The sequence below is a fragment of the Aspergillus tanneri genome (assembly GCF_003426965.1).
Source record: "Aspergillus tanneri strain NIH1004 chromosome Unknown AapTan_7_pilon_pilon_pilon, whole genome shotgun sequence".
In the NCBI taxonomy this organism is placed as follows: domain Eukaryota; kingdom Fungi; phylum Ascomycota; class Eurotiomycetes; order Eurotiales; family Aspergillaceae; genus Aspergillus; species Aspergillus tanneri.
Window position 1 is genome coordinate 872,555 of NW_022984634.1, and position 24,595 is coordinate 897,149.

Sequence of the window (24,595 nt, forward strand, 5' to 3'; positions counted from 1 at the left end):
AACAGGCTGAAGTATACAGGGTTACCCATAGTAAGAGCCGTTGCCACAAGTCGAATTGAGGAATGATAGTTAATAATTACGAATTATTCCATCAGAGATGGAGTAGCCATTATTAAGTCTGACCTGTTGACTGTAGAGAGCTCTAAATTTTTTTTTTTTTTTTCTTTTTTCTTTTTGTTTTTTTTTTTAAGTCCAGTGGTAAGTGATGGAGAAAAGAAAAATCTAAAAAAAAAAAAAGAATAGAGATGGCCCCGTAGTTGTATTGAATTGTCCAGTCATCACCCGGAACCGCCAGTGGCAACGGCTTTCCAAGATCTCCAAGTGGATTGATGATGTGCTCCATTGTAGTGGCTGGGGTTCGGTTATAGGTGGGCAGTACGGCTTCCCCGACGAGATATGCCGGAGTTATTCTGAGGTTGTCATTTAGGAATCATTCGATAGGTCATTAAGTTCCATAGTATCTATATATACAATACATCGAAGACAACTAGGGATCTGTGGCGCAGGTGGCTGAGTTTCGGACAGGTACGGTACTGCGAACACGTTCCGAAAAATACGGTACGGCGTGACTCCTCGTCTTCTCCTTCTCTCTCGCTTTCTTTCTCTTTTTTCCTTTCAGCCCAAATTCCCCTCTTCTTTCTCTTCGCCTCCCACGTAATCAACGACGGTGAGTCGCTTCCCTCCCTCCCCCTCCCTCAATCCTTCTTCTGTATCTTCCCTTCCTGTGCCGATTGTTTGGACGTTTCTACTCCTCTTCCTTTTCTTTTCTTGTGCCTTGCCATTCTGATTCAAGCTCTATCCGACTAACGAGGGAGAGGTGTGCCGTGCAGATTTCTACCACCAAATTCGATACCCACCTTTCTCCCACATCTTCTCACCCGAGTAGTTGTCCTAAAAGACTCCTAGGATCTTCTTCCTATCACAGTACAGTCGAGATGGCTCTCAAGAGAATCAACAAGGAACTCGCTGATCTGGGCCGGTAAGTACGATAGTGGACAAGATCCTCGCTGTGGTGTTATCACCCCCACCATATCCGCGGGGCGTTGAGTTTCCCCCCTTTCCATTTCTCTTTTGCAGACGATGCTAACCTCGTCTTCTCTGCAGTGATCCCCCCTCCTCCTGCTCTGCTGGTCCCCAAGGAGAGGATTTGGTACGATTTCTGCACCCCTTTTTCCTTTGTTGGATGCTACGGTCGCTGTTTTCTTCTGTCAATTGCGGCGGGGCTCCTGAATGCACGATCCCACATCCTCCGCCACAACCCTATTTAGGTGAAGTACTGACAAATTCTCCTTACCAGTTTCACTGGCAAGCTACGATAATGGGTCCTGTGAGTATTTGTTTATTTATTTTGGTCTTGGGGCTACCGTTTGGACCCTTCGAGGGTCTTTACCGGGCGATATGCCCCTTAGCCAATGATTCATTATTTGGCGATATGTTATTGACGTAGTTCACAGGGTGACTCGCCATACTCGGGTGGTGTTTTCTTCCTAACGATTCACTTCCCTACCGACTACCCATTCAAGCCGCCAAAGGTCAACTTCACGACCCGTATCTATCACCCCAACATCAACTCGAATGGCAGCATCTGTCTTGACATCCTCAGAGACCAATGGAGCCCTGCTCTCACAATCTCTAAAGGTTCGTTCTTTCTCTTTACGCCGCGGTGATATAGACTGGGAACTAACCGTGCTGCAGTGCTGCTGTCCATCTGCTCGATGCTCACAGACCCCAACCCGGACGACCCGCTGGTGCCCGAGATCGCGCACGTTTACAAGACCGACCGTCCTCGGTATGAAGCGACCGCTCGCGAATGGACCCGCAAATATGCTGTTTGATCTTCGCTGTCCAATCTTACACGGCCACCCTTGGTCTTCCTAATCGCCTCTGCGTCTTCTTTAGCTCCGTTAGATCAGATCCGAAGCCTGGCGTACCGTGATCGTAGATCCTTTCCGTTTTTCAGTGAACCTATTTGCGCGTCTTGACATTTAAACAACCGTTTCTTTTCCCTTTTTTCGCGTTTCTCCTTTGGCGGGAGATGTCATATCCAACGATCATTATGACCAACATGCATTGATGGCATTTTCTATTTCTTCATTCGATGGAGTCGGACGAATTACGTGATGAAATACGCAACTCGAGGATGCGGATTTTCTTGGGTCGGGGTTTTGGGAGGAGGATGTTTCCGGTGCGGTCGTGGAGCTTGCCGGTGGGGATGTGGAAATAGTGGGAGTGGTGAGGATGCTGGTCGTGATGGTGTTTGTATCAGATAGCAAATATCAGGGCAATGCCATGAGCCAGTTACGGGTGATTCGTATTTTGTAGGGGGTAAAATTCCTGTCTGTGTCTGAGTTGGTTGACTTAGGACGCAGTGCTAGCAAGGTGCTAGATGAATATTACTAGTTTGTTGATTTTAGGTCAGTAGAGTAAGATTCTTATTGTTGAACTTATAAGCGTTGAATTATAGGCAGCATGTATATGATCCAGTCCATTCGAGAGTATTCGGATTGTTCCATGACAGGTATTTAACTGCTGCAGCTGCAGCTCGTTACTGCGGGACTACTGCCACGTGTGCGCCGCGCTCCCCTGATATCACTGCTGGCTTGACCAGTGCTCCGGAAAGAGATTTTCGATATAAGACGTTTGTATTGCTCGGGGATAAGAGCATGATGCATTTTGAGTTATGATTAGACTAGGACGTGATTGATGACCATACTTACACTTAATTAGATAGAGCAAAATACCAATGGCATACTCTATCGATGTATCTTTCTTTAACTCTATTCTGGAAAAACCAGATGAGGTAGATCAAGATGCATAATTTCAATATCAAGCCTATATGCTGTCATAGAACCCTACATGGTATATAGGTTGAAGGCAAGTGTTTTGTGAGGCACTTTAACAGTTGCAATCCTAGTGGATCAACACATTTCGTCTACACTATCATTGGCAATCATCTGGGCTTTGGCTTGGTCGTCGAGAAGGTCCTATCTATATCTTCTGCGGTAGGTCCGAGAAACCTCGTTCAACCTGGATGTAGTTGTGATATGGTCAAGAGGTGACGTGGAAATATTGATGATGTTGATCGACAGGTCTGGCTTCAGCAATGCGGAATAGAAACGACCTTTAGACCCAGTTAGCTATCTATAATCCCATCAACGACCATAACGTACATACATTTTACATGAGTGATGAATCGATAATCGCAGTGATCCTCCATACCGAAGAAATTAGCCTTGTTCGCCAACTGGACCTCTTTCACGTCTACCCATGGATAGGCCCGCGCTACTTCAAGCAATGTGCGTCGTAATTTAGGCGCGAGACTGAGCTTTCCGTTCCATACCAGCTGACCTTGATCCTCTTTATTCTCCCAGGTTAGTCCTTGTAGTCTGATATACTCGACTGCCTGGTCATACGGTCCTACCCTACCCTTCGTATGACACTAGGACCAGAATCCAAGGCATCAACCAAACAGACTCTTCGGTGGTCTTTCGGGCTAAGATCTAGAAAGGATGATCTATCCCGGTGACATGTTCCAATTTATCTTCCACTGAGAAGATGAATTCCGTGTTTGGGATGGCAGCGAGATCAGGTGCTGTGATTAACGGGAGATGAATGGTTAGGATCCCTAGGAGCTTGCGACGGTGATCTCCCCTGGCGAGGGCCCGGATAGTGTAGAGCTTTCTATTGTAGATGGCGGCGCGGGCCATGGAGTTTACCATCTGGATGTTGTCTAGATCGGTCCTGTTTATGTCATGTCTTGCTTTCCAGAATGATTGCGCGGGGACGGGATCTTTGAATGGACCATGGAAGAAGGATTCGTATTGCGTGTCGTTGTAGGAATATTGCCTGGGATTGACGGGACTGGATATAGAGTTAGAGGTAGTGGGGAAGAGGGGAGTAGAATCAAGTGATCTCGATAGAGCAGAGCACCGGATACAACGGTAGAAAATTTACAGGTACAGTGACCTGCGTGAATCAGTTAGATGAGTAGAGGATGGATATTATCTCTATCTAAATTAACCCCTAGCCATGGTGCCTAAATGAGAACTCCAACAGTTGTGGCCAAGCCTAGCACTAGAAGTTGGCAGGGGTAGATTTGATAAACCGACTAAACCGACTAATATCTAGACTTCCACTTTGTAGCTGAGAGGCATCACAGAATCAAACGCGCCAGAGAGGAAAGGTAACTAGACCTCCAGGACGCTGATAACTATTGGGAATTGGGAGACATAATGCCATGGAGGAAGGGGGAAATCCTACTGGCCGCTTTATAACTGAAACTAACGTATTCACCACCATGCAGGGTATGGCCCAATGTAATTGTGGTAGTCGAAGTCGAACCCTTAAGTATCTTCCCAGGTGTGCTCAAGTGAAGATCCTTGTTAGAGCGCCTTTCCTAGTATCCAATATCCACAATTCCGACTCTCTACTTCAGACTGGCCTCTTTAAGTTGGTGAGTTTGAGAGCCTGAACGGGCCTACATTTATCTAATCAATGGCAGACCAGCAGAGAATACAGGAGGGATTGAAAGTGGCCAGGGAGTAACATAGTGCGATAGGAACCTGTGGTTGGTTTGATTGAGGTTCGTTTGGGACCTATTACAGATCTAGCTCTAGCCTATACATCAATGGCGCAGTCCGGAGGAGAGTATAGTATGATAAAAACAACGGTCCTCCAGTAGACACAACCCTAAGTGGGAGACCAATATTTAGTTCTAGGTTAATTCTACTAGGCTCTGGAGATAGCATGCACCATGACTGCGCCAGCAGGGTCAACTACGCAATAACTGTGTATTACTGAAGGACCTCGGCTATGATGCCTGTACTTAATATTTCTGTGTTCCGTTTTACCGCGTTGAATGTAGTCCGGAGTCTGTCTGTTGCTTAGTACTGTGTACATAGCATGTACAGCGGTTCCTTCCGCAGCGGGGACAGTCAGAGCAACTCTATTGGCTCTGGCACTCCACTTTAGTTTGCCTTATCCTAAGCAAGTCTAGTGCGGCTATCGAAGCATGTGACACAATCATTGCCTTATTGCCTTAGGCTAGATACTAGTACCTTAGTGCTACGCACCTCGTGCAAGCGCAGCTGTATTTGCTCTATGGGGCATACAGATAAACATTGAGTATAAGATTTAGTTCTTATCCGAAGTAAGCACATACGACCACAGGGTGTGGAAAACAGGGCTTCCCGTCCGCTCAGCCGTACTTAAGCCACACGCCGGCTGGTTAGTAGTTGGGTGGGTGACCACCAGCGAATCCCGGCTGTTGTATGTATATTTTTCATATTTTTATATAATGAACTTGTTCGGTTCTCTGTGGGTATGCATGTATGTCTATTCTGTAAAGACATAATCGCGGGGAACAGATGGTGAAAGCAGAGGCGGTTTACCTCGATGATTGCAAACTGCTTCAGGAGAAAATACGTCTGGTATTCTAGAATAAGTGCTGAGAATATCCACTGACCTCAAGAAATATGAGGCAAATCAGGAGTACCGTGACTGGTGCAAGTGATCTGTCTACAGGAAAGTCTTTTAGCAACGCTAAGAAATCAGCGTTTCTAAAGTACTATTTGAACGGCATTTGCGTCGCTGCTGGAAAAGGTAGAAGCCCACAAAAGATGTTAGCACCGAAGGACGCAATTAGGACGGCACAGCAAGCCTATATCGCCAGCGCAAGGAAACAACAACTCTGTATCTGAGAAACCCGGTCGAAAGTTTACAGAGAACTACCGGGGAATTGTATCGGACGTTCGAAGCGTACAATTTGTGTGGAAACGTCCAGCCTACTTACTGTCTCTGGACTCACCTTTAAGAGGGAGGAGTCTACAACAATCCATGAGCAATTTCTTGCGATTTCTGTAGCTCCGAGATTAAATGGAAATGTGTCAACTGTGATATAAGGAAAGAAGCATGTGGGGGACTCTCAGCAGATTGGAAATAGTTCTGAAATAGCTACGTCTAGGCTCGAAGAAAACAATCAACGGTATAAAACATCTGGAAATCATTCATCCTCTTCGATACCTTCGGTCGAAACAGTCGAACTTTTAGGACCATTACCATATAATATAGACGACAGTGCTCTCCTTCATATCCTTTGTCCCACACATCTACTTTCTTCCACCTCCCTGTTCGCAAGCTGTGAATAACTTTGTCAGTGCTTTGGTACATCAAGCAGCAGAGCTACAACCATTTCACAAGGTTGATGGCCTTCTGGCGAGCCTTGGTCTCGATAATGAGTGGTTTGATTCATTAACATGGAAGGCTATCTCAAGAGAAAGGTATCTTCTTAGATGCAGATAATGCATTCTACAGAGTCCTACTAGACTTGACGTCGTACTCCTTGGCACAAGAAGTTGATCCTGATATCAACGGCTCTTGAACTTTCGATGTGAGTTTGTTCACTGATCGTAATTCCTAGAAGCCAAGCAGCAGCTACTAATATGAACAGGTCTCATTCAGTTTGGTCTTTGTCTCGCGTGCTATCCTGCATTTCGTCGAGAAGATGCTGAGACAACATTCCGCCTTGCATTATGTAGAAAATTTTTGGATTAGTCTGATTTGATATGTATATAAGATGTGTACAGTCTAATTACTCCCCGTCCAACTCAATTGTTCCCGATTGTGCTTACAACCATCCGGACAACGTATATGTGTCACTGTTTTTTGCGTTTTTAAGGCTAGGTCAAGTGAGAAATGGAAGAGAAGAATACATGTGGCAGTTTATAATTGGCTTGGGAGTAGACTCTTTTATCTGCTATTGTGATGGTTGGGATGCGCGTGAGCTTTTATTACCCTTCTCTCATCACGATAGTTATCAAACAAGTTGTTGACTCTTACAACGTCGTCCTTCAATAACTCTGAGACCCAGTGGCTTAAGCTTTTCTGTTTCGATCCAGTCTGGTATCTCTCTCCAAAACATGGCATGGAGCTCTTTGTGTAGGTCACTAACTCCAAGGACTATGTGCTTCTTGAAGCCCGCCATTTTGAAGCTGCAATGGCATGATCGGCCTCTCCGCGAACCAACGTTGCCAGAGTCTTCTTCTTTGTAGTAGACAGAAGCGAGAGAGCTAGCGGATGGCTCAGACCTCCAGAGTAATCGCCATTGACCGTGTCAAGAGTATACAACAATCCACCCCCCACGATGGCACGGATCTGAACTTCCACATTCGCTGCCTTCCGATAAATAACATGAGTCGCACCCAAGTCACAGAGCAATTGCCCACTATCGTCGCACACACTTGCTGTGGTGACAATCTTCCCAAAGCCTGCGAGTCAAGAAAGTTGCAGGGCGAACTTCCCACAGTTGGAAACACCCTCGATGATGACGATGGATTTCGTTCGCGTAATTCGAATCCTAGCCCAGGAATATGGGTGTTAAACCCGACCCAGACGGATCGAATAGTGCAATAAAACTCGCAATTGCATTGATGGGGAACATCACTGCCTGGCCAAAGCTATGATGACTGGAAATGGGAGCAGCAGAATCTGCGTCTAGGATACAGAACTGCTGCAAGCCAGCTTGGTCTGGACCGCCGGATAGAATATGCCATTGTCCGAAGATGCGATCGCCAATGGAGAATCTTTGGGCTTCAGGTCCGATCTTCTCGACAATTCCACTGATATCATTTGTGAGAATGGCGTAAGGTAGGTACTTCTATACCAGTAATCCTCGATTACGACCCTGCAGAGTTAGCAGTTAGGACAAGGTATTGGTTTCGCATATTGAGCTGTCCTACCTTCTGGTCATGTGGGTTAACTCTGGTTGTTAGCTTCATTTATAGCTGTATATCCAGGATCTTACTTCCGGTCGCAATAATTCTTACAAGGACTTGGTTCCCTTCAGACTGAGGTATGGGCCGTTCGTCTAGTACCAGTGATCTCTGGACCTCTTTGAGGATCAAAGCTTGCTGATTATTCATTGTATATAAAACTTTTCCGTTGGGCTGTCTTGTATGAGTAGATTCAAAGCAATAAGAAAAAGCCGGGGAACCAGCGACCATATTACTGTAACTCCATGCCAACAAGAAGATATAACCATATAACAAATACACATTACAAATCAAGCTTCCAACTTCGGAAGAAAAGTTGATTCGTAAGACCTTATCTCAGTGGACCAGGACAATTCGATTAATAAAGATTTATTGACCCAACGCTTCTAGAAGGAACCTGTTCTACAGCCTCGGATGATCAGCTCATCGACTCCTACGCATCCACTAGGTCCTATCTAGAAGTGAACGTGTTCTGTCTCAGTGTATAGGCCTAATCAGTTAAGAAATATAAGTAGCTACAATGCATAGATTCAGAGAACATTTCCATCCGTTTGACGTTCAGCATGCCGAAAGTTGTGGTTCCAATGTTTATCAGCTTGCTTTATTGCATTTCGCAGGTAGTGTCTCTTGCAGATACCTTCGATGTGGGCCCTTTTCGCATTGATTTATCATCCAAGGCACCTCGAATGTCTGAACAGATCTAGAATACTCGACTTCCGGACCAATTCCAATATTTCAGCGGTGACTCTTCTCTCGGAATGGACCTGGACATTCTGAAAGCGTGGCGAACAAAATGGATGACGGATTAAAACTGGGAAAAAGAGCGAGATTCCATGAATCGGTACATATCAGCATCCCACTGGGCCAATAATCAATCTTTTCTCAAACATACAATAATAAATTCAAGCACTTCACTTCCGTAATCGAAGTCTTAACCATCGACTTCATTCACGAAAGGTCAGACAAGTCAAACGCCGTCCTGCTACTTTTAATCCAGGCTGGCCAGGCTCACTCCTAGAATTTGCTCCCATCATCGACCAATTAACCAAAGAAGCAATAACCCATAGAGAGAAGCCTGTTTCCTTTGATTTTGTCATCCCCTCCCCCCCTGGTTTTGCCCTTTCATCTCCGCTGAACTGGACAATCAGAGATACAGCATGTATATTGAACATTGATAGCAGATGTTCTGGGATATGAACCGTACGCTATCCATGGAACAGACTGGGGTAGTGCTATTTATTATGTGTTGTATGACAAATTCAACACGACTGTCGGTGTGGCTCATTTCGCGTTTCTGTCCTTCTATACACAGCGTTCGGATCAACTTGTCGCGGGATCAAAATTAGACAAGGTCGAGGAGTAGAGTTCCATGAATGGGGCTACTACAGTGGATGGATATTTTGTGGAGCAGACTACAAAGGTGAAAGACTTGACTACCTTTATGTAAGGTGGAAGGATACTGATTCGATTCGTCCCGCCTAACACAATCGGCCTCGCACGCCAGGATAACATCGCAGGACAATTCAACTGGATTGGAGAGAAGTTCATGAACTGTAAGTACTATTTATTTATATTCGTTAACTGACCATCGATCTAATTATCGCTAAGGGTCTGATCCAAATGCCGGAATCGGTCCCTCCCTACTCATCGCAATGAAATCCTCCACAGTGTTTCCCTACGGTACCTCACTGATACTTTCTCTTCGTCTGTTCTGATCTATTCTCAAAATCCCAATACCTGGAGAAGAGAGTACAGCAAGGCGCATACCGACACGCCGATGCCGTTTCCTGCATTCAAATATAATGTTGCTTTTTAGCCTGCTATGCTCGTTGCGTAAGTTGGGAACTTGGTGCTCTATAGAAGTTAGTAATTCATATATCCTGATAGCTCTTAGAGAGTCCATATCTAATACCTATATAATGTGCTAGACCATGATTCCGGTGGCCACTTTCCGTTCTTGGATAACACTCCTGCTTTGATGGAAGTTATTCGAGAGATTCGGGCTTTTTGGGTGGATAAGCTCACCGATTTCCAGTCTTGGGCTGTTTCCAAGTCAACATCACCATCCATTGCATTATATTTTACAAGAGTAGAGACACATGTATCAAAGCAGACAGTAGGAATTGCACTTGTTATGGATTAAGTGATAGGGAAAGAAACGTTATACAGGTCATGCTAATGTAATTCCCAATATACCTAAAATCACAACGCCTAGTTCCTTGATGCATAGAAACATGTTACACGCAGTTGGTGTTAAGATGCAGACCAGACACATGGAGAAATTTAAAACCTGAAAAAATCGAAAGAAAGGAAAATCGAAACGAATATATGAACAGTCTAGGCCACCGCGCTGCCTCGTCGACTGCTGCTCATCCTCGAACCCGCCTTAGAAGCTCCCGCGATACTGCCACCGGCCTTGACGGTTCTCTGAGAAACCTTGGAGGCATGACTGGAAACCTGGCTCACACTATCGCTGGGCTGCACGGGCTCGTCGAATTTACTTGACTGTTTAGAGACACGGGAGGCTGGCTTCGAGGTGTAGGATCGATGGGAGTAAGAAGACCTTCGCGAATCGTCAACCTGGCTGATGGAATCATCAGGCGTGACATGGCTGTCCACATCGGCGCCGTCAAGGATACTGTCAGGGAGGGGAATCTCGCGTGCGGACACCCCAGATTTGGGGGCACTGCGGTAGGTCGCAAGAGACGCGATCGAGCCTTCCGGGAGTGGCATATGGCGAGCGCTGCGGGTGGAGGAGACAACGCTTCCAGAATGCGATCTCATCGCCGAATGCCGGGAGGAATGGTGCGATGACCGATGTGTATTGTGGTGAGAGGAATGATGGTCCTGGTAGTTGGCCTTGGATGGTTTGATGGTAGACGACGAATACACACTCCCCTTGTCCATCGCACGCGATCGATCAGGGAAGCTGCTGATGAAAGTGCTGGCATATTCTCGCGACTCCATCGGTGGCGGATACTCAATTGCTCGCAGAGGGATCTCCTTCGAGCTGTAAACACTCCCCTCCGAGGCTCGGCGGCCGTTCTCATCAAGGTAAACACTGCCCCCACCTCGAGGGACATAGTCTGTGGCCTCGTAGATGGTGCTGGCACGAGGGTTCTTCGAAGTGACGCTGCGAGTCAGTGTCGGGCGTCCCTCGTATTGAGAATAGACGCTCTTAGGAGGAGGTGCCTCTATGGCCCTGAGACCCTGGTGCTCCTGCGCCTGTGACGAGGCCAGGGAAGGAGACGCTAGCTGGGCAAAATCACGCGGAGAATACTGGGGAGGCGGTGGTGCTGTCTCAGATGTCTCCGAGTCGTCCGTGGATGAGAAGGCGTATGCAAGTGCAGCGCCTGCTGCAGCACCGATCAGAGTACCAACGATGGTTTTTGCTGCTTTGCTATCATCCGTCTTCTGGGTTGTGTGGGCTGTATGTACAATGTATGTTGGCGAGGGACCCTGCTGGATTTCCCGTGGGGAGACGGATGGAGTGCTTCTCTCAGATGGCATGCCTCGTTCCACGGTAGTCATCGCCCTTGAAACGTGGGACCTGGCCTCCGACTTTGGCGGCGCGATGCTCTCGGGCTTCATGGAGCTGACCTTGCTAGTGGCCTTGGACACTACCGATCCGTTCTCAAGCAGAGCCAAAGCTGGCCTGCTAACTTCCGACCTCGCCGATGAGCTGCTGGCCCGATAGACTGCTTCAATGCTGTTGCCATCAAAATCGATAATAGCTGCGCTGTAGTATCCTGATTCCGAATCCCGTGTTTTTGGTTCACCATGAATTTTCCCGCCAGCCTTCAAAGCGCAGATAAAGAACGAGCCCACAGCATCCTTAGATGGCGCAGGAAACGCAACGTGCGCAGCTCCAGCAGGAACCCTGAACGCCGGTTAGCAACCGTAGACCCCAAAGTACCAGGAACATACTGCAGCAGGATACTTACCCGGGTTTTTGTTCTGTTATCCAAAAGTCTGCCGGTTCACCGGAGTTTTGGCCAAAGCCAATATAGTCATCATGACGGCCAATGAATTGATAACCCAGAGGCTGTAGGCAGGAGAGAAAGAATGATGTCGAGGTTGGGAGGTGGGAAACGGTCAAAGTAAGATGAGACACAGGCATGTCTGTGTGATTCGCAAATTGGCCCGCGAAGCTCAGCGAGTCCTAGTCAAGTGGTGGGGTCAGGAGAGAAGACGTGTTACGGTCAAGATGAAGAACTGAAACAAGCTGATTGAGGGACCAAAAAGGTGTACAGCAGAGGACAATTTAAATACACACACGAATGATAGTGTGACAGCAACATGGGTTGAAGGAGAGAGGATGTGAGAAAACAGGAGAGAAGATATATACTACTAATTCATGACCAAGCTCTCCAGGGGGAGGGGTGAATATCCCAAGAATGCCCAACTTGTATCCAATCAGAGAAAGCAGAGGCTAGCAAAAATAGCTAGATTTAATCCGAAGGAAGTAATCTGCCCCAGTGATGTAGTACGGCTTAGCTTGCAGGCAGACATGCATAGGCCCGTCCGAATGATACTCAGACTCCGCGACCGAACCCGGACTCTGCAGGCTTCGACTGGAAGGGTAGAGTTCCTACCAGGGGCCCATCCAGAGACCCATAAAGCTGCCTATCGGTGAAGCTAGGGGAAGACAGAGAGAGAGCTCGCACCTACTGCCAGGTCATCGTGGGGAAGCCTGATGGATGTCCTGTAGGTGGCCCTGTCTACATCGGATAGGGCGCCTATCAGAAAACGGCGTATCCAGCACAAGCGCAAACTGCATCATGTCACAAGTCAAAAATAGGTAAGCGACTAGACTCCAAGTCAAAGTGGTCGATGGGGATTGGCAGAGGTAGAGAGTGGCCTGACAAAGGCAGGAAAGAGAAAATTGAAACAACCAAGTCCTGACTATACTCTGCGGTCAGCGTAGTTAGTTACTTAGCCATATTATTAGAAATGGCTGTTTTGGCCTTTGCGCAGACAATTGTGCCCCAGTTGGGCTTGAGAGTTGGGACCAGTGCTTTCATTACAGTCACCAATGACAGCAGAACAACAAAGGGCTGATGACGAAGGCCAGATTCGGTGCCACCGAGGGGCATTTCCCCCTTCGCTGTCTGCACTTCTGGCTGACGGCACGTTTCATTCCTTCTTTGGGCACTGCTGCTGCTGTTAGTCGCCGAGTAGTGCTATCTGACCGCCAAACGACATCCACTCCGTTTCTGCGTCGTGGATGAGACGCCAGGAGCGTTAGACGAATGAGGAGCCATGACATCTGGATCCATCATCTCTGGCAAGAAGGCGAAAGAAGACGCACCCCTAGCCTGGCTTGTTTGGACTTTGGAGAATCGTTCTCGCCTGGTCCATCATGTTTTCTCTGCTGAGTTCATCCATTAGAAAATTCGGCCTGGGACCGAAATTCCTATTCCTCGAATCTTGACCAAGCCAACCAACGGCGCAAAGTGAAGCGGGAGATCCACTTGGAGAGAGGCGCTGGGATGGATGTTTGCATGCCACGTTGAATAGAGACCCCATCCCCAGCCACCGCGACCACCCGATTGATTAATGGATTTCTCCATACTCGCATCCGGGATGGAGTGGACGGATTGTAAGCCCACCCCGAAGAGATGCGGTGACTGTGAGTCAGAGGCCATGAAGGAAGAGAGGGAAGGAAACAAAAAAAAAAAAAAAAAAACGAAGAAAAAGGCGACGAAGGCACGAGATCCCAGGAAGGTAGCCTAAGGCATCTAACTCCCACGATTTCGTCCCATTCATTTTCTGTTCGATTCCTATCGTGAGTTAAAGGTTCTTTGTCCCCTTTCCGTGATCTGTAATAGTTCTGTATACTCTAGCCTACTACAGAGAAATGGTGATACAGCGTTATGGTATCATCCAGCATGCTAAGCATCTCGTTCTAAGGACTACACTTTGTCTTAATTCTCCATATTAATTGATATATATATATATATATATCTCTCTCTATTGGAACATATCGACACTGTCTTGTGATGAGCGTTGTTCAAGAGTTGACGAAAGGTCTTCCCAAGCGCTGTACAGCTTCTTGCCCACTACCATGGATTAAACCAGAAGTCGGATCGTTGAAAAAAAGCCAACTCGCGTCGGGGAACTTGATCCTAATAGCAGTAAAGGCATCGGGGCCGAGATCATCGCCATACTGCGTTGGAAAGCATCGTCCCGTCGCGAGTCAGAGGATGCTGAAATGCCCAAATTCCAACTGAAGGCCCAGGTTTGGTGACCTTTGGATCCTGGCTCCGCCTGGCTCCCCAGACCACCGAAATGTACAAGGAACGAGAAACGCAATAAAGAAACAAAGGCTTCGAAACGTATAGGAGATTGTAATTTGTGAGTGCAGAAGAGGCGGAAACTGTGGCACACAATGCAAAAGGCACCCACTCGCGGCCATGCCTCTCCTGCCCTCTTCTTTTCTCTCCCTCCGTTGGATGAATCATTGTAAGAAAAGTCGTTACCTCGTCAAGCTCAGGCTGCGTCTCTTTGAGAAAGCTGTATTCGATGACACGTGGATCAAATGATGCCCCATACTTCCTCGGCCGCATGGCAGAATTTGCTACAGGCCACACTAGCACTCAGACTATAGTTGCTAATACTGATGGTATCGTCCTTGAAAGAGTCGGCGAAATCGTCATGCCCTTTGGCCATGGCTCCGACGAAGATACAGACGCTCTCCTTGGGGCCCAGGGATTCGATGTAGTCCCGAGTGCGCACCACGGGCGCTTCGTAACTGAGGGTGACCTTACGGCAATTGGGGGGCAAGTGGTCGGTGATGGGGTTCTTGATCACCTTAAGCAGCTTCTCTTGTGAATTGGTGGAACGAATTGACAGTCGGTGCAGTAGCTGAACCATCAGACCGGCAAACCGCTTGAATGTACGTGGAATGCGAACACTGGGGTTCACTTCAATCAGGACGCCTTTCGCGGTGTGAATGTAGATCTGAAGCTTGCCGGCCTTGTTGACAGGCGAGTCCAGGAGGGTGAGAAGGCACTGCGGTATGCAGTGATTAGCATTTGGACGAGACCCTGGTCCGGCGTGGGGAAACAAGTATACCTGATGAGTGATATCAGGCCGAGCCTCACTGATGTCTCTGTTCATCTTGCGCATCACGCCAATATGCTCATCACTGTTTAGCAACGAGTATTTTTCATCACGGTTGGAGCCACTGCGTCCGCCGTGGGAGGCACGATAAGTTTCTAAGCTCGCGTGGGAGAGAACGACGATCAGACGCTGGGTTTCCTTGTCGTGGGCGGAGATGGGGACATGCTGCTCAGCAACAAGCTGAGGCAACTCGGGTGGCGGGCAAGACTGTGTCCCTGAATGTTGAGTCCAGTTAGCACCCATCTTGGAATCGTATTGGTTGGCATTAATCAAGCCCGTTGAACAGGAGAGCAGACAGTGCGTCGATGATCGCGGAACGAAGGGAGAAGAGGATTGGATCTGGTGAGAGGAAAGCGGGGTGGTTCAAGGACTGGGGTAGCACAGGCAGTTTCCCTAGGACGCAGCCGCGTGCAGTTGATTCGACTTTCGAAGAGTGTTTGTGGCTTGAAAATGGCAAGGCGGCAAGGCATGGAATCCCAAAGAAGCATTGGCAAAAGGCCGTGGGAAATGTGATGGATGGATCTCTCATCTTCACGACTCGCATACCAGCGCCATTCATTTTGAGTTTTTACTTACTGGCACGTTTCCTTTTTCCTGCCACCTGAACAGAATCTGACATGATGATGAACTAGAAAAGACGAATTCGTGGTGGTATATCAAAGGAATTGAAAATTTTTTCTCCCCTTCTAATGACTATAATGTGGGCAAATCAAACAAGAAGAATGTAAAAGAGAGGGGAAGAAAAGAGAAAGATGACGAGAAGGAGAAAAAAGTGACAGGAATAAATGATGTTTCGGAAAGAGAGGCAGGGCAAGGAAGCAGCTGCAGAATCCACTGACAGGCTGAAGCAGTAAGAGGGGAACGAAAGTGGGGAAGCTCGTCGCTTTTACCCCGACAGATGGATTGATCGTCTGGCTATTTTCCCTTTCTCTGCCAATGTTGGGAGGGCAGATTGATGATTCAGTTGATGTGTACGGGGTAGAAGCGGCAAGGAGAGAGAGGGAAGAAAAAGGAAAAGAAAAAAAAAAAAACAGGTACCGACTGAAAGTGGTTCCGTTCCGCCATCTCAACATCCCATGTCTCTGATGGATTGAGAAAGTCTCCGCATGTCGGTGACTTTCTTCTGTTAATTATTATATATATATATATATTCACTGTGATTCTCTCTCAGGATGTTGACTACATGCATCTTCAAATCTACCGTCATATTTCTACCGAGTATACGGAGTAGTAGATACAGATCTTGAATACTCCGTACAATGCAATCTCATCATCATGAAAGACTCTTGAAGACTGATTACCCCGTTGTATTACTTGGTCAATATTACCTACGATCCTCGGGGCTTATCCTGTCCCACGCGATCAACACCGAGATAATACGGAGTAGGATGGGAGGGGTTATGACTTCCCTCCTGGGTGTAGTATATGATGGATATAATCCGATGACTTTTTTTTCTCTTTCTTTTCTCACACACACACACACACACACACACTCTCTCTCTCTCTCTCTCTCTCTCTCTCTCTCTGTGTTTATTGAGCAGTTATGGCTCGGAATTTCAGAATCCATCATTTTCCTCTTGCTAAGAATCGACACGGCTTGGCTTAGGTTTTGGCTAAGGTTTCGACTGATCCGCGAAACAAAAAGTAGGGTGGGGGAAATCTGCATTCAAGGACACTATATTACAGTCTTGCAGGTGGGCGACACATGATTCTTCCCGGACACGGAGTGATTGCCCGCTTCGTATTCTTTCCTTCTATTGTTGTGTGATCGGGGAATGGTATTTCCAAGGATAACGAACGGTTTCCTGTCAGAATGTTTTGAGAGTTCTCATCTCCCGAATTGAATTGTCTACCAAGGCAGTCCCGCTGCGCAAGGGATAGGAGTTGGGGACACCCCCTCTTATGGCTCTCAAATTATAGGCGACTGCCTATTCGGAGGCTGTACAGCTCGCAGAATAGACTCGATGGGCTGCAGCCAGCTAGCCGTTTTCTTGCTGATGACTGCCGGTTTCCTGTGCTTGATGGCCAATGGTACTTAGGTACGTACGTAAATCCTCTGTTCGTACTGGTTGTTGAATGATATGCTGACTTATTGGCTCGACATGCCTTTTCTTTGCATAAGTCAATCCTGTTTTTTCCATCCCAGAACGAAATCTCATCTTGCCTAAAATGTATCTTGGTGTTTCCGCAGATTGATTCGGCGGAAACAGGAGTAAATATATGATTTCTACTAGTACCGCATATGTTGGTTCTGAAGCACCTGGTATACACAGAAAAATCGAGGATAGGCGAATTGAGACATCGATAAGCCTCTCAACGAAGCAGACTGGCCTCGTTGAACATTTAACAGTGTCGACTGCTCTGAGGAGTCCCCGATGTGATACCTTTTGTCCATCCAACTATTCTATATATTGTTGGTGTCTGCCATAAAAGCAGACATTTTGGCCCCATGTTAATGCTTCTGGAAAAGGCTGGACGTCAATGTTTGTGGCTCAGATAAAGTTGGCATCGTTGTTAGTATGCTTGATCTATTCCTTCTCTTCTGAACCGATGGGATTTGGCAAATTGTACGCTTTGGTGGTCACTATATCTGGAGAAGTTAGTTTCCTCACATCCCAGAACCTGAAGCTGGTATCTAGGGAATGCCTAGTGCTGTGAGTTAGTCATGCAAATCAAAGATAGCTGGTTTGATATTTCTTGAATATCATCCTCATGTATTGACCGTTTTATAGACTGGATTATGAAGCGAAACTGGATTGAGCATTATGCATCATCATATTGTTCATAGTGATTGCCATAGGAGGGCACTATATCCTATATTATGATCAAGTCTTATAGTGCCTTACGATTGCATCTCGTCAAGGAGACAAAGTCTATATCCATAGCGTGATTACTACCAATTTGGATCGTACAGAAGAGACTCAAGGGGATTTCAACCTGGCGAGAGAAGTTGTATTCTAAGTAGCAGGGCGCATGGGGCATCTTGCGGACGAGATAATACTATAGCTGTCGTACAAATCAGTGAGCGAGTTTACTGGACAAAGAGATGTTGATTGAACAAACCATAGACCAGTGATCTGCTCAGTGACAAAGAAAGTGGTAATTCAGTAAAGAAGTAATGTAACATGTTGTTCTTCTTTGGCCACTCGCCCTCATTTTCACCTTGTGCTCCGCAACCAGAAGATTATTTCGGCTGACAATTGACCAACGGATAATGAATTGTACAGTATCTTGCTCCGATTAGGCTCTTTATTAGGAAGGGGCCTGGTTACACATGCGCGTTCCAGGGCCAATCTGCAGTTTTTCAGATGACTTGATGTGCGACCCTGTGTAATGCACCAGGATAATTCCCCAGCCATTGAACGGAGTGCAGCCGTCCCGTCTTACGCTCAGTGTCACACCGATGCAAAAGGAACTCGATCCCGATCGTCCATCAGGGAGGTGTACATTTCGCCACACTTACTTTCTCAGACAATTTGCTGCAAGTCGATCGTCTGTCCTAGGAAACGAGTGACATATGAGTGGCCTCAGAGTTCTGGGGAGCGCCACTGACGCAGAGCCGATTGAGTCATTACAACCATTCATACTCTGGACGATGTCTGGTAATCTCAAATGCAGCATGCTTTCCATGGCAACCCATGTTTCTTATTCTACGGAGTATAGGTATATCAAATTCCCAGCCCGCCCGAGGTGTGTCCGTCCCGCCGGACGAGACCAACATAGGCTAATCTGTTGTTCCACGGACGGTGCTCAGTTTTCTTCTTTATCCATCTTATAGATACTCCGTATACATACCAACTGGCCGACCGTTGATTCCACTAACCAGTCATAATGATTGGACAATTCTTGGGTCACCATCGAAGATTCTTGCACTGAAAGAGGCGAATAGAGGCATGCAACAAAAACAAGGAAAATAAATTAAGTAGAATGTATCGGGATACCTCGATAGGTTAGGATACGATCTATCGGTAGGGCTTGTCGAGCATGTAATTTCTGCTGAGAAGAGATTGGGGTAGACCTGCTGATTCTTTGTTCTGGCTGGTCTTGATGGCACTCACGGAGATCAAATCAAAACAGTTGAGCATTTGATCTCTCCAATACAGAGTATAGACTATATAGTCTGTATCCTGGATATCTGACTTCCTATATGGTGTCATCCAAGTATATGTAAGATTTCATCCCTCACTTGGATATATTAACTGTTATCCTAGAACGGCCCGCATTCCTTTCAACAGAAGATATCTGGTTGGAATGCAGTTAATTTTTAATTTTTAATTTATTTTATTTTTGCGCCCTTGTGTGTGTCTGAACAATAATAAAAAAACAAAGAAAACAAAAGGAAAGAAGGAAAAAAGGTAAAGCGTGACGGAGACCCAGTAAGGTCGGGAGATTCATCAGTAAGGGCCGGACGTGGCTGGGATGAGTGCATGGCATGTACGAGATTCGTAGTACACAGCATCAATAGTATTGATCATCAAGTCGAGGGGGGAGGTTAGAAAAATCCCATTATCATCAGGACAATAAGAGATACGCTAGGGGAACAAAGTAATTACCTGTGAAAAATAGGCATCCGTATTGTGGAGATGTTTTTATTTTAATTATTTAAAAAGAAAAGAACTGCCATGGGAATAGTATTTGCCACCTCACTCGATCACCAACTGTAGCTGCACTTCATACAGAGTCTCAGTAGATGTCAGTCCTCCAGTCCTCCCCATACCACCACGCTAGGGTGCCTAGTAGTCATGGGAGTGTAGTTGGTAGGTACCTAACACAATACCACACAGGTAAGGCTGATCTGGTTGGTGGCTCCTGTGATTTCTCATTATTTAAGGAGGCGAAGTCCAGACGAAAAGACGAGGAAAGAATAAGACAAGTTGACGAGACTGTGTTTGGAGTTCCACAGCCGTCTTCCTGCAATGCCTGAGTGGCTAGAACAACATTAGTTATACTAGACAGGCACTACGATTCTAGCTTTTTCTGACTATTTGATTGGAATCCCCCTGACTCTCATACGCCAAGGTCGCCGCCATCGAACTGTCCGAAGGATTCGGTATATATAGTTCTTCTGATGGCCCTGTGTTGCGCCGTTACCTAGTTGTCGACTAATTACTACCGAGTACTATCCCTTGATTCTTGCCTCGCCCATAGGTATACTACACGACTGCCTCTGAACACGTCCTCCCACACAGGTCGTGTTGATCCTCAAGCCCATTCCTTTCCACTATCACCGCCATACCAAGGTAAGCCTGCCAGCATGAAACAACATCGATGGATTTCTTTCCCCAGTCCAACTGGCGTTCAGCGGCGCCCGGTAAGCAATATGACTAAATGTGGACTAGCTTCTTGGGCACGCGTTTCCGTTGCCCGTCGATCAGCGCCGAAGCGTTCCGTGGAAAATAAATCATCATCAGCATCACCAGAATAGTCCCAAATTAATCATAATAATAAACACCCATTCGCTTCCCACCCCTTTTTTGCATCCTTCCTCCCACAAACCTCTTGGGACGATAGGAAAATAAACAAATGCTTGGCTCAGTCCAATCCATGATATGAAAGAAGGGAGATGCCGTGGACTGTAACGAATTCATTCAAGCGGTACGTGTTCTGTTGCGTGGTTTTTCTTCTTTGCCCCCCCTTGAATCCCGCCACTTCTGCTAACACCTGAGACTTCCACACCAGAGGTCTTATGATGAAAACATACGGTAGGCCCCTGTGGCGTGTTTACGACGATGACCAGCGTCCGGCCGCCAAAAAAAGACGCGTCCAGTCGGGAAACGAGTCCGACGAGGCAGCAGAAAATAGCCTCCAGTACGCAATCCGCGAGTCGTCCGCCGCCGTCCTGTCCAGCCCGTCGCGCCGCAATTCCGTTCTTCTCTCTGAAGGTACGCAGGAGGATGAGTTATCGACACCCCCCTCGTCACCGCCACCTCGACTGAGTCCTCCTCCGGCCAATACACGGAAACCTACTTTCTCGTTTCTCAAGCGCAAACATGCCGCCACCAAGGACCCGGGTAGTGCCACGCCACTCACCGAAGTCAACTCCAACAGTGTGCGCGCGTCGACAGACCCGCCCAAGAAGAAGATGGCGCCGTCGCAGCCGGCATTACCGCAGCAGCCTGTGTTGAAGCAGATGCAAATTGACCTGGGCCACGAAGTGAGGAGGACCTGCGCGACCTGTGGTATGGAATACGTCCCTTCAAATTCGGAGGACGCCTCATTACACAAGAAATTTCACGACATGAACTCGACGGGCGTGGATCTGGGGAAGGCCTTTATGAGAGCGAACGCATCGCGGTGGGTTTACGAGGCGACCCGATTTGAAGAAGGGTATGTGGTCATTGTCGACCGGAAGGCGTCTCCGACCGCGAAAAATCAGGCGAAGAAGGTGTTGGAGGTTATCGGCAAGGAGCTGTCCTCTCCGGAGATTCAGGACGAAGTCCTATGGAGCCAGGTTGAAGCGCCCAAGCATCTGCGCAAGAACGGCTCGTCCGAAAAAGTCGACCGCTACAAGGTGTTTTTACACATGAAGGATAGCCGATGTGTCGGTGCCTGCCTAACGGAGCGAATCTGGGAGTCTCGACCAGTTGAGAAGCCCTCTGCAGCGCAAAATGGAACCGATTCTGCGGTCACCGTTCGTGAAGAGACTCATCCAGCTATTGTTGGGATCTCACGCATCTGGACATCCGGCTCTTCCCGACGAAAGGGAATCGCCATGGACCTCCTCGATTGCGTTGTCAGCAATTTTATCTACGGCATGGAGATTCCGAAGGAGCAGATGGCCTTCAGCCAACCGACTGGGAGTGGCAAGGCTCTAGCTCAGTCATTCTTTGGAGATGAAGAGTGGCATGTGTACGAGGAGAATTAACTAGAGAACTGGAGGATGTTTGCTATATCCGCAGAAATCCGCATAGGGTGAGGTGGGGGACAAACGGTTGGTTTTTGTTAGTTTTATAATAACGGGCGAGCTGATATACCCTTCTTTCTCGGACATAGGATTGCGAGGGAGGAATATTGTGATGAATTTATTGCTTCTTTTCATTGTGTACCATCGAGGGTGTTTTTTTTTTTTTTTTGGGACGGTGGTTCTTGATTGATTATGCTTCTACTGTTCTTGGGTTGCTATTTCACCCAACCTTTGTTCTTATGCCCTTCACTTGTATCATATATATCTTTTCCTTTTTTCTTTTCTTTTTCTCTTTTTTCTTTATTTTTCTTCGTTTGTTATGTTTGCCCCCTTCTTTCTTTTTATGCGTACCCTCGACCCAAACCACCCACCTGGTTTCTTTTGTCAAAAAGGAAATATAGGGAGAATGTAAAGACCCTGAGACACCCCAGCAAGCCACTATTAAATTTACACTGAGCATCTCTCGTAGAGACCATGTAATATGCCCTCTACAGGCAGAAACCCTGGACCATCGGCCGTCGAGTTGACCTGGCCGGAAGCGGCGCGGGTGGTCAGCGGCCGTCAACAACAAACACCCTCTCATTCTGCCAGACGCTGGCGACTCTTTTCCTCTCCTACTCCTTTACACCTCCTCTTATCGTCCCTTGATCTGATGGTCAGTACCTTTCATCTTGAATGCGATGTCTGGATTAAATCCTTTCCGCCCTAGGAAACCAGAGGGTGAGTTGCACCCGCGACTATCAGAGTTGTTGAGGATCTCTCCATCTATTTCCAGCACGACAGTGTAATGCTGACCACAGTAGATCCCGCAGGCCATCACCTTCCATCATCCCAATCGACTCCTTCTAATTCATACTTCTCTGTACCCTCAAAAGCTGCCGTCGTTGATATCTCCTCCCATCCGAATGGCTTACCCGGACCTCCCCCGGATTTCATACCAAGCAACGACGATTCACTGTCCTCGGACGGTCATTCTATCACTGACCCCTTCCACCAGCAGTCCGACCTGAGTGAGGATGATGCGGAAGGGCCCGATGAAGTATGCTGTCCGTTGTCCAACCCAACTGTTGTCTCGTCGTTTCCCAGTGGAGATCTTCCGCGACATCCGCAATCGGGCCTACCCTCTACCCCTCCAGCATCAACGACCATCACCGCACCGTCCGCAGGACAACTAGCGAGACCAAATACTCACTATCACTTCTTGGGACAGGAGAATCAGAGAATATCTCGCGACAACGGGTCCGTCGTTAGCTCAGATGCTTCTGTCCGATCGTTGACGCCTCACGGAGGCCGTACTTCAAACAGTAGCACCACGGATATGTCTCAAGCTCCGACACATCCAGGCATTACAACCATCTCAGTAACTGGTAGAGAAGTCAGGCCTCTTGCGAGTCGTTCAAGTAACAGGATTCCCCCGCCTCCACCTAAAAGTCACCATGGGAGATTGATTAGTACCAGCTCTAGCACAACACCCTCTCGCTCTCACCCAGCACCGAGCAAATCTGCAAACCGTTTCTCCTTCCACGGCTCCTCTTCAGAGGCCTCACTTTCACCGACACCATCTCAAGTCGATGCAGGGCACTTTAATGAGATGGGTGGAAACCCGCCTGAGAAATCCGCTGAACATCTCCGACGCAGCCAATCTCAACACAAACGACCCCCAACTCCACCGCTTGCTCGGCGGCACAGCCAGATGAGGCGGTCCAAAACCATGCTGTCCAAACCAAACATAGCCCGATTATCGATGCCCCCTATGAAAGTGGGTTCTACGACCGAATCGCCTCCCCCGAGTCCAGAATCCTGGTCATTTCAGCAGCCCCGGACTCGAGAGGCCCGACTTGACGCACCGTCATCTGAGGAGAACGCACCCAGGCCCCCCCCTTACACGCAGACTTCAGACTCGAGGTCATCCACATCAGCGACGGAAACGTCCACCTCCACTTCTCTATCCAACCCTAGGGCGCCTCTGACTAAACGAGTATCGCAACACAATCCTATGCCGCCCCCGCCACCTCCCCGGCGCACGCGAGGGTCCAGTAATCACAGCAGTGAAGGTACCCACTCTACGAGTCTTCGTCCAGAGAAACGGACCGACGAGAACGATGGATTTACGCCCCTACCTTCGAATGCCAAAGATATTCTGGCTGATCTGACGCGCCTGCAAAAAGAGGTGGATGATCTTCGTGGCCATTATGAGAGCCGCAAGGTCAGCCAGTAACGGGGATCAACATGATCGGCATAGCAAGAGGAGTGAACGCCTGAAACGGGTTTTATTGTCTTCTATATAACGTTGTACGTCATGGTTAAGATGATGAATGAATGATGATTCTCTCGCTGTTTCTCTATGGAGGACGGCTAGATTTAGACTTCCTACTGCAGATAAGTAATGATGGGTGAGACCCCTCATCTTTCTACAATGAACTTCTATGCACTATTACTATGTATGTACCAAGCACCTAGGTGTATCTGTATGTAACTGTTGATACCATTAGTAAGCCTATGGACCCAAACTGCAGAGTTCTAAATTATTTATGATTGGTCAACCACAAAATTCCTGTAACAGTGACGTCACCGCTCCCGTCCATCAGGGGATTCACTCGCTGCCTAGGCATACTCTTAACATAGGTGTACCTCCTAATAATGAATGAATAGGCCATTTGAATGGGAATCCAGTAGAACGGGAACATGTGAAAATAGTAATAGGAAAAGAAGATAAAGATAAAAGTGACTATCTAGGTCGTGGGTCAGGCAACCTCACCTTTGGTCGTCTCGGTCCTTTCGATCATCCACCGTCCAC

At 47.5% G+C, this 24,595-nt stretch overlaps 7 protein-coding genes across 7 annotated transcripts; 3 read left to right on the forward strand and 4 right to left on the reverse strand.

Moving 5' to 3' along the window:
- Positions 1 to 935: 935 nt before the first annotated feature.
- On the forward strand, positions 936 to 1,835 carry UBC4 (putative ubiquitin conjugating enzyme (UbcD); the record flags this gene model as incomplete). The annotated part of the gene is made up of 5 exons (XM_033571513.1): positions 936 to 979; positions 1,105 to 1,150; positions 1,298 to 1,327; positions 1,455 to 1,638; positions 1,696 to 1,835. The coding sequence occupies 5 exons, from the start codon at positions 936 to 938 to the stop codon at positions 1,833 to 1,835; spliced, it is 444 nt and encodes a 147-aa protein (XP_033424828.1).
- A 1,149-nt stretch (positions 1,836 to 2,984) lies between these two features.
- Positions 2,985 to 3,707, reverse strand: ATNIH1004_006887 (uncharacterized protein; the record flags this gene model as incomplete). Its single annotated transcript, XM_033571514.1, has 3 exons — positions 2,985 to 3,121; positions 3,175 to 3,439; positions 3,528 to 3,707. 3 exons carry the CDS (start codon positions 3,705 to 3,707, stop codon positions 2,985 to 2,987), a joined length of 582 nt encoding a protein of 193 aa, XP_033424829.1.
- Positions 3,708 to 7,354: 3,647 nt separating this feature from the next.
- Positions 7,355 to 7,919, reverse strand: ATNIH1004_006888 (uncharacterized protein; the record flags this gene model as incomplete). The annotated part of the gene is made up of 3 exons (XM_033571515.1): positions 7,355 to 7,654; positions 7,737 to 7,756; positions 7,802 to 7,919. 3 exons carry the CDS (start codon positions 7,917 to 7,919, stop codon positions 7,355 to 7,357), a joined length of 438 nt encoding a protein of 145 aa, XP_033424830.1.
- A 2,187-nt stretch (positions 7,920 to 10,106) lies between these two features.
- ATNIH1004_006889 (VOC family protein) lies at positions 10,107 to 13,417 on the reverse strand (the record flags this gene model as incomplete). The annotated part of the gene is made up of 3 exons (XM_033571516.1): positions 10,107 to 11,649; positions 11,714 to 11,931; positions 13,214 to 13,417. 3 exons carry the CDS (start codon positions 13,415 to 13,417, stop codon positions 10,107 to 10,109), a joined length of 1,965 nt encoding a protein of 654 aa, XP_033424831.1.
- Positions 13,418 to 14,306: 889 nt separating this feature from the next.
- On the reverse strand, positions 14,307 to 15,137 carry EMG1 (18S rRNA pseudouridine methyltransferase; the record flags this gene model as incomplete). Its single annotated transcript, XM_033571517.1, has 2 exons — positions 14,307 to 14,783; positions 14,847 to 15,137. The coding sequence occupies 2 exons, from the start codon at positions 15,135 to 15,137 to the stop codon at positions 14,307 to 14,309; spliced, it is 768 nt and encodes a 255-aa protein (XP_033424832.1).
- Positions 15,138 to 20,583: 5,446 nt separating this feature from the next.
- On the forward strand, positions 20,584 to 21,759 carry ECO1 (ESCO family N-acetyltransferase; the record flags this gene model as incomplete). The annotated part of the gene is made up of 1 exon (XM_033571518.1): positions 20,584 to 21,759. The coding sequence occupies one exon, from the start codon at positions 20,584 to 20,586 to the stop codon at positions 21,757 to 21,759; it is 1,176 nt and encodes a 391-aa protein (XP_033424833.1).
- Positions 21,760 to 22,478: 719 nt separating this feature from the next.
- ATNIH1004_006892 (uncharacterized protein) lies at positions 22,479 to 24,016 on the forward strand (the record flags this gene model as incomplete). Its single annotated transcript, XM_033571519.1, has 2 exons — positions 22,479 to 22,518; positions 22,602 to 24,016. 2 exons carry the CDS (start codon positions 22,479 to 22,481, stop codon positions 24,014 to 24,016), a joined length of 1,455 nt encoding a protein of 484 aa, XP_033424834.1.
- Between the last annotated feature and the right edge of the window lie 579 nt (positions 24,017 to 24,595).